The 9,224-nt window shown below is 39.8% G+C and overlaps 1 protein-coding gene across 1 annotated transcript; it reads right to left on the bottom strand.

Annotated features, from left to right (window-relative positions):
- Positions 1-200: 200 nt before the first annotated feature.
- On the bottom strand, positions 201-5,601 carry klhl42 (kelch-like family, member 42). Its single transcript, XM_055006674.1, has 3 exons — positions 4,427-5,601; positions 3,040-3,233; positions 201-2,215 (listed from the first exon to the last, which is right to left on the bottom strand). Exons 1-3 carry the CDS (start codon positions 5,188-5,190, stop codon positions 1,761-1,763), a joined length of 1,413 nt encoding a protein of 470 aa, XP_054862649.1. The 5' UTR covers positions 5,191-5,601; the 3' UTR covers positions 201-1,760.
- Positions 5,602-9,224: the final 3,623 nt, after the last annotated feature.

Below are 9,224 nucleotides of genomic sequence, written 5' to 3'. Positions count from 1 at the left end.
AAAATTAGGCTAAACAAGCACAGAATGGAGCGATAACGCTGCATAAACAAGTAAATTCAACAGACAGGACATCTTTGGACCCCTGAACATCATCTTTATTGTCATGATTTAAATTTCCAAACCGTCAAACAAACAAGTAATGCAGAGAGAAGCTGAAATCCACCAAATCAAACACCACAAGTACCGTGTTCACCCAGCACTTCAAGGAATTAATTTTATCATCATCGGCTCATTTCTCAAGGAACCCAAAAGTACCTTCATCAAAACAAACTCTGCTTTAGCAGAAAGAAAAACAATAAAATCAAACACAGCAGTTTTGGTCAGTTGCTGGCAAAGTAACAAAGTCTTGCATTTTGTGCTTTTTTTCTCCTATTATCTGAGGTTGCAGAAGGCACATGTGCATCGTTCAGTTCATGGAATTGCGCTTTAAGCTTTGCTTAGTGTTTCTCCGATGAAATAAGACAAGTGTGCGAGTGTACGTACGACACATGAAGCGCCCTCTGAGCCGCTTCAGTCCCCATAAACCTGGCAGTGTAAAACCAAAGCCATTTTTATGATTATCTGCTATGTACAGTACAGAAAGACAGCAAATGTGTTTAGTGTCTGAGATATTTTAAGGTTAGTAGTGAATTATGGATAAACATGTACGCCGATGCCATATTTGGAGTGTAAACTTCAGGAATATTGTGGCCCATAGATTGGAAAGCATGCCGTTATGTCGCCCTCGTTAGTGCCTCTCATGTTCCTCTTTATCCAGAAAGTCCTGAAAAACATCCACAGCTGCTCTGAAAGTAGAACACCAGCGAACTGTACGAGACTACTTTAAAGATCCAGTGTATAGTTTCAGGGGATCTTTTAGAGAAATGGGAAGGAAACAACAAGACTGAGACACAAAATGACAACACCGAGACGCAAAATGACAACACCGAGAGACAAAATGACAAAAACGAGAGACAAAATGACAAAAACGAGAGACAAAACTACAAAAACGAGACACAAAATGACAAAAGACACAAAACGACAAAACTGAGACATAAAACGACAAAACCGAGATACAAAATGACAAAAAAGAAGACAGGAAACGACAAAACCGAGATACAAAATGACAAGACACAAAATGACAAAACTGAGACACGAAATGACAAACGAGACAGAAAATGACAAAAACAAGAGACAAAATGACAAAAATGTGGCACAAAATAACAAAAATGACAAAAACAAGACACAAAATGACAAAAGTGAGACAAAAAATGACAAAAGCGAGACACAAAATGACAAAACCGAGAAAAAAAAATGACAAAAGTGAGGCACGAAACGACAAAATTGAGACACAGAATGACCAAAATGAGATGGGGAACCTACGACCCGCGGTGCTGCATCGCTTTCATTCTCATCATCTGAGCTTTTTGTGTTTGCATCCACAGCAGTATGTACAATGTAGTGCGTTTGTTTTGAGGCACAGAGGTCACGAGGCGATCGACCTGGCAACCACCACACGCTGTTCCCGTTAATGCCACAACAATGCAACAATAAACCACCAATCGCTGGCCTGTTGAAGCCGCTCAGGTCCCTCCTTCCCGTCCTGTCCATCGTCCTGTCCATCATCCTGTCCATCGTCCTGTCCATCGTCCTGTCCCATCCTGTCCCATCCTGTCCCATCCTGTCCATCGTCCTGTCCATCGTCCTGTCCATCGTCCTGTCCCATCGTCCTGTCCATCATCCTGTCCATCGTCCTGTCCCATCCTGTCCCATCCTGTCCATCAGAGCACGTTGGGGAGGTACAGCGAACACAGCAGCATGTTCTGCCCCAGGGCTGGGAAGCGCCTGAACGCCTCCCACGCGTCCGAGAAGATGTTGTACTTGAGGAAGACGCGGTGCTCCAGGCTGGTGGGCAGGCTGACGTCCCGGCTCATGATGTAGATGCCGTCGTTGTGCAGCGTGCACGTCAGGTTCAGGCCCGACTTGGACGTGTTCTCCTTCAGCTGGATCCACTCCCCCGTGGTGACGTTGTAGGACTGCACCGTCAGGACGTCCTCCGTCTGGCTGGGACGCCGCTGCCGCCGGCCCATCTCCAGCTCGTGGGTGTAGCCGCCCACCAGGTAGATGGTGTCCTCCACCGACAGCATCTGCTGCTTGCGGATGTGGGCCGAGCAGGACCGGAAGACCGTCCAGGTGTCAGAGGTGGGGCAGTAGCAGAGGACGCTGGTGTTCCTGTCTGTCAGACGTGCAGCAAAAAAACACATTAACAAGAAAAAATGACAAAAATGAGACACAAAATGACAAAAGAACAATCTAGTATTTTACTTTCTGATCCAAACAACTTGTCATGGTCTAGAAATGATTTTAAATGTATAGTTTTACTAATTTACAATCTGCAGTTAATGTCTTCTCTGGAATTTTTACTCTTTGAGGGCCGGATTGGACCCTCTGGAGGACCACTTTTGGCTGCTTTTTGTCGTTTGTGTAATCTGTGTAATTTTTTTGTCTTGTTTTTTTTCATTTGTACATTTTTTTTGTCTCTTCTGTTTTGTTTTGTGCTGTTTGTCCCGTTTTTTGTCGTTTTGTTCTCATTGCTGTCATTTTGTCTCGTTTTTGTAATATTTTGTCTTGTTTGTTGATGTTTTTGGTCTTTTCTTGTCTGACTGTTGTTGTTTTGATCATGACTAAATGTTGTGTTCCTTTGTAGACACTCTGTGATCTGGAAGTTGTAATGTGGAAATGATAAACTGATGCTGAATGTTGTTGAAATTGAGCTTAATTTTCTTAAGAAATTTCAGGTTGTTCATGATGTTTTGTGAAAAGATAATTCCTTAAATGTGAACATTTTCAGAATGTACCTTTTTGCACTAAAACAAAGGAACCATTAGGAGTTGTGGTTATTTATAGGTTATTATGCTGTGATTTTACTGATCACTGGAGCTTAGATTGGGCTGAATGTGGAACTATCCTGAGCTAATATGAGTTTAACTCCCCTGTGCTGATTTATAATCCCTACATGAGTGGCATTTTACTTTCCTTGACTCGAGCTCCAACTCTCACCTCTGGCCGTGTATCCACCCATGACGTAGATCATCCCCTGACACTCGCAGGCCGAGAACTCGGCCAGCGGGTCGGGCATGGAGGACACGCAGGTCCACCAGTCCTGCTCGGGGCTGTAGCACTCCACCGTCCCCAGACACTGGCCTCCCACAGCGTACAGCTTCCCCTGGACCGCCAGCAGCTTGAAGTTGGACCTGCATGAGGGGACAGAGTGAGACAAACACGACAACAAACACACAAACTCAGCTGACCTGTGAAAGTAAAACAGGGTTTCTGCAGATATCAACCAGTCAAATTTAATGCTTTTTAATGCCGTTTTAATGCTATACTGTAAAAATTTTAATGCCACGACTGTGAACTCAACAAATTACATGGATTTGGGTTTTTTTGTAAAAGATGATTTTTATATGAAAACTGTCCCTATATTTCACTATTTCTGAATCTGGAAACCACCCTTGACCACCAAGGGGCTGCAGTCATTCTCTGAAGTCCACCTTTTTGAGACATTTTTGCTGGAATTTGCATTTCCCCATTTCCCAGCTCTCCTCCACCGGGTCCAGCCTGCCAGTCACTTTAACCCTCCTGTTGTCTTCATTTACAGGCACCAAAAAATATTGTTTTCTTGTCTGAAAAAAATCCAAAAATTCAGCAAGAAAAATTCCCGAAATTTCAGAAAATTTGCAAAACCTTCAGGAAGAAAATTCCAATAATTCCTTAAAAGTTTCTCTTAAAAGTTTTATTTTAAAAAAAAAATCCCCCAAATTTGGCAAGAAAATTCTTGCAAATATTTTCAAAAAATGAGCAAAAATCTTCCAAAAAAATCCTAAAAATATCTAAATTGATTGCATACATATCGGTAAAACTTCTAATATTTTCTTTAAGAACATTCACAAAAAAATCTACCAAAATCCAGCGAAATTCGATGGATTTTGGTTAATTTTTTTGTGAATGTTCTTAAGAAACACTTTTTTTTAGCATTTCTTTTTTTCCACCTAAAAATGTTCAAAAATTTCCCAAAAATGTTGAAGATGTGGACATCAGAAGTTTCACTGTGAAAATATATATTTTTCCCCACATTTTCAAACTTTAAAACGAGTCAATTTGACCCGCAGGACGACATGAAGGTTAAAAACATACAGTTTTTGGCAATTATACCCGACCAGCTGGAACAATTATCGCAATGGTTCGGCATGTTTACTCAGATGCACATATCTGACGAATCGCAGTCTATAATTCTATATTATTATAGTGAAATATTTTCTTGAAAACTGAAGAAAGATTTTTTTAATGCCACTGAGAATCACATTTAATGATTTTTAAGGCCTTAATTTTCTCAAAATCAACTCTGATGCTGTTTAATGCTCTGCAGAAACCCTGTTAAAGTCACCTCTTCTGGTTGAGCGGGGCCACCTGGTTCCACTCGTTCCTGCAGGGGTTGTAGCAGTGCACGGCGGAGATCTCCTGGCTCGTCATCCGGTAGCCGCCCACTATGAACAGGTAGTTATCGAGCACGGCCGACCCGTACCCTCTCACGTTGATCATGTCCGGAGGCAGGTTGTTGGCCAGCGGCTTCCAGCGCTGCTCCACCTCCCCGTACCTCAGCATGGACCAGGGCTCGTCCTGGTCGGGGACGTCCAGGGACAGGCAGGTGAAGTCTCCGATGGCCACCAGGGTCGCGGTGCCCTTCATCCTCATCTCCCTCACCTGGTCCCTGACGGCGGAGGGCAGGCTGCTGAACTCGGGCCGCCTCAGCATGGGGTGGAAGTAGCAGCTCATGTACTTGAGGCAGGCGTTCCGCAGGTCGTGGGTCCCGTACACCTCGGAGAGACTGTACAGCTCCACGCAGTTGTCCAGCCGGATCTCCGAGGTGAGCAGCTTGAGGATGGAGGTGACCTGCAGGAAGGAGGCGGTCTCGATCAGGTCCTCCAGGGTCTCGTTGACCACCTGGACCTTGGAGGTGTTGATGAACTCCAGGACCAGCTCCAGGCCGGGGACGCTGAGCCCTTGCAGCTGCACAGAGTCCTCCGTGGACTCCCTCATCCCGGAGCTGTACAGGGCGCGGAAGTAGTCGCTCTTCTCGATCAGCTTCTTCTTGTTCACCTCGTAGGTCTTGTCCTCCACGACGATGGCAATAATCTGGTCAGATGCCATGGTGAGGCCAGCGGTGTTTTTATACTCCAGGCTGAGTTTTGTTTATGTTTGCCCTTTGTCAGCCTCCTGAGCGAGTCACCGTTTACATTTCCGCGGTGAATGCGCTCCGTGGCCGGTCTATATATGGTAATGTTCGGCCCATAGATCCATCCACGGAGCCGGGGAGCTAACCAGCCGCTAGCCGAGGAGCAGCTGCAGCGGCTACCGGACAAACTAGCCGAAAGAGCCTTTTCCTCCCGCTACCATTCCTCGACAGTCCAGTAAAACGCGGCTCCGCTTTTTAAAGAAGTGCTCTAAACAGCGCGGGTCATTTCTGACAGCGGCAGTAACATTTTCCATGGCATTTTATCAGCTTTCTGTTGGTCTGAGCCGCTGCTGTCAGACTGTAACTGTTTTGATTCTGCACCAAACGTCACGTCCTGTTTCTTCTTCGTGGGTGTTTTTGTGTGGAGCTGCTGCCGCCTGCAGGTCAGTGTCAGAATAGCGCCTCACAGTTAAATAATAGACTACATCTGTGTGTCTCTATCATCCAGGTCAGGGGAATAGTTTGGTTCCTGGAGATTATTCACCTCATCCAAGAGGCTTCTTCAGCTCTAACTGACAGGTGAGGAGCTGTGTATTGTCACCTTAAAAGCTCAGTGATCACATGATGTCAGATTCAGAATCAGCTTTAACCCTCTGAGACCTGAATATAGGGGAAAATGAGCACAAAAAAAGAATTAACAGTAATAAACAGGGGTGTCAAACTCATCTTAGTTCAGTTCCACATTCAGAACAATTTCATGTCTAGTGACCAGTAAAATCACAGCATAATAACCTATAAATAAACACAACTCCAAATGTTTCCTTTGTTTTAGTGCAAAAAAGCACATTCTGAAAATATTCACATTTAAGGAATTATCTTTTCACAAAACGTAATGAACAACCTGAAGTTTCTTAAGAAAAATAAGTTCAATTTCAGCAACATTATGCCTCAGTTTATCATTTCCACATTACAACTTCCAGATCACAGAGTGTCTACAAAGGAACACAACATTTAGTCATCTGGAACTGAAGGATTTAGTATTTTACTTTATGATCAAAATAACAACAGTCAGACAAAAAAAAGACAAAAAACAACAAAAACAAGGCAAAATATTACAAAAATGAGATGCAAAACGACAAAAAAAAGACATAAAACGAAAGCGAGAAACAAAACAACAAAAACACGGGACAAACGACAAAAGTCAGACACAAAAAGATAAAAACCAACAATAACAAGACAAAATATTACAAAAATGAGACAGAACATTACACAAAATGAGACAAACAACACGAAGCAAAACAAAAAATGAGACAAAAATATTACAAAGCAACAAAAAATGGATAAACAACACAAGTGAGACAAAAAAAACACACCATGACAAAAATGACACAAAACAACAAATAAAGCAAAACACAAAGTGACAAAAATATGACAAGAAACACAAGAGAGTCAAAAAGGAAACACAAAATGACAAAAACAAGAAACAAAAAATGAGACAAAAAATAACAAAAGCAAGACACAAAATGATAAAAGAACAATCTAGTATTTTATTTTATGATCAAAACAACTTGTCATGGTCTCGAAATGATTTTAAATTTATAGTTTTACAAATTTACAATCTGCAGTTAATGTCTTCTCTGTAATTTTTACACTTTGAGGGCCGGATTGGACCCTCTGGAGGACCGCTTTTGGCCCTCGGGCCACATGTTGGACACCCCTGATTTAAATGTTATTGAAAGGACCCCTACATATAATTTAAACATCTAAAATGTTATTAGTTTTCTTTCAAATTTACAGTTTGACGTCTTTGACTCACATTTCTCCTGTGATCTCAAACTGGTTGAGGTCATGAAAAAACCTCCAGCTTTAAAAACTTATTAAACATTTCTGCGTTCTTTGTTCTCTCAAAGAAACATGGAACTCATGAAGGACACGTTGCTCCGGATTAAAGTGATAAATGTCACATGCAGTTTGTTGTAGATCTGGTCTGACAGTTTAGAAAGATCCAAAAGCCGGTGTTTAGTGTTTGGGTTTCTGTTTTTTGTCTTCAACATTCTGCTGAGATGTAAATCTGACCTGAAAGAGATTATCCTGGACAGTGTCAGAAATGTTGCAGTTGCATGATTATGTCCTCAAGCAGCTCAGATTTTCTCCACAAACTCCCATTTTTTCTCCATGTGCTAATATAACTGCACAAGGGTTTTCTAATCATCAATTAGCCTTTCAACACCATTAGCTAACACAATGTAGCATTAGAAGACAGGAGTGATGGTTGCTGGAAATGTTCCTCTGTACCCCTATGGAGATATTCCATTAAAAATCAGCTGTTTCCTGCTACAATAGTCATTTACCACATTAACTATGTCTAGACTGTATTTCTGATTCGTTTAATGTTATCTTCACTGAAAAAAAAACGCTTTTCTTTCAAAAATAAGGACATTTCTAAGTGACCCCAAACTTTTGAACAGTAATGTACATGAATTAAAGTTGCTCTAAATTAGCTAAAGTTGCTCTGTATTCGTTAAAGTTGCTCCACATTAGCTAAAGTTGCCATTTTCGCCATGTTTTTAAGAATAAAAAGTTCAATAAATCATACTGTGGATGATTTATAAGAAACCTGTCGTAATAAAGTGGAGTGTTTTTCAGAGCTATTTTGATTTTAAAGCTCAGACTAAGAAAGAAAAACTCGTTTTGAGAAAACAGCGTCCAAAGATAGGTCAAATTAATGAAATTTAAACACAAACACACAAAATGTCATAAAATAAATACCTAAATATTTGCGTACCTTAATTATATTCTCATTTACAGTCTGAACTTTAACATGTTTTCTTAAATCTGCTGCTGGTGCGTTCAGGGTTAAAATCAACTCAGCACTTCTGCTGTCCACCTCCAGCTGTCAATCAAGATTACCATCCTTGTCACACTCATGGCGTCACTGTCGGGGGGTTTAACACCGAGGAAAAGAGAGTCAAAGTACCGGATACTAACTGCACTGAGACAGGAAATGCTGCCTTCAAAGTAAAAGCATAAAGTTTTCGGTGAAACGTGTGACTAGATTGGGTTTCATTAGAGACAGACTGCAGTGAAACCAATAAATTCTCAATCTTTGTAAAAAAAAATTATGATGTATGTGCAGATGCTGATGGAAAGTAGCTTAAAATTAATTCTAGTGCACAACATCAAGTGGAAATGTTTACTGTGGTTTCTTAAAATCTAAACTAAACTATACTTGCTTGTTTTATCCCATCAACGCCCTAAAATCCAAGTCTATTAAATTAACTACTGTGGTACGAAAAGGATCAAATAGTCACAGTTTGTGTGGGTGGAATCAGCAAGTGTTTGGTATTTTTGCTTAAAAGGATAATTTCAATGTCAAAATTCTTTCCAGTTGAAAAGAATAAGCCAAAGGTAGAATATTTATTCACAAATTTGTAATTAAATATTATTATTATTATTATTATTATTATTATCATTATTATTATTATTATCATTAAATAAATGCAACTTTACCAGATAATAACAATGATAATAATAATAGTAATTATTATTGTTATCATTTTATAGCTCCTTTACATTGCATTTTATTATTATTATTATTATTATTATTATTATTATTATTATTATTATTATTAGATATTGCAGCTATTATGTTATTATTAATAATAATGTCAATGCTAATAGTAATAATAACAATACTGCTACTACTAATAATGATAACAATAATGCTCTTGTTATTATCAAAGTTGTTATTATTATTATTATTATTATTATTATTATTATTATTATTATTATTATTATTATTATTATTATTATTGTTAGTGATATGTTCCTATAGTGTCATAATTATGGAGATTAACTTGACTAATTTTTGTTAAAGTTACAACTCCACAAAAATATACTTCAAAACCCAACAAATCCAACGATTTTTTAGACTCTCTGTGAGCCATTTTTAATTTATATTTTCTCCCTACTTTTCTCGTCACCAGCAGAATCAATCGTTTGTATTTTA

Source organism: Amphiprion ocellaris, chromosome 21, assembly GCF_022539595.1.
Source record: "Amphiprion ocellaris isolate individual 3 ecotype Okinawa chromosome 21, ASM2253959v1, whole genome shotgun sequence".
Classification (NCBI taxonomy): Eukaryota; Metazoa; Chordata; class Actinopteri; family Pomacentridae; genus Amphiprion; species Amphiprion ocellaris.
This window is presented reverse-complemented; position numbering and strand designations above follow the sequence as displayed.

Excerpts from the sequence above, each read along its gene's own strand:
- klhl42 (XM_055006674.1), bottom strand. The coding sequence starts at position 5,190 with ATGGCATCTGACCAGATTATTGCCATCGTCGTGGAGGACAAGACCTAC. Across the intron at positions 3,234-4,426 it reads GCCCCGCTCAACCAGAAGAG|GTCCAACTTCAAGCTGCTGG; the intron begins GTGACTTTAACA and ends CCCCTCATGCAG. Across the intron at positions 2,216-3,039 it reads GGGTGGATACACGGCCAGAG|ACAGGAACACCAGCGTCCTC; the intron begins GTGAGAGTTGGA and ends CACGTCTGACAG.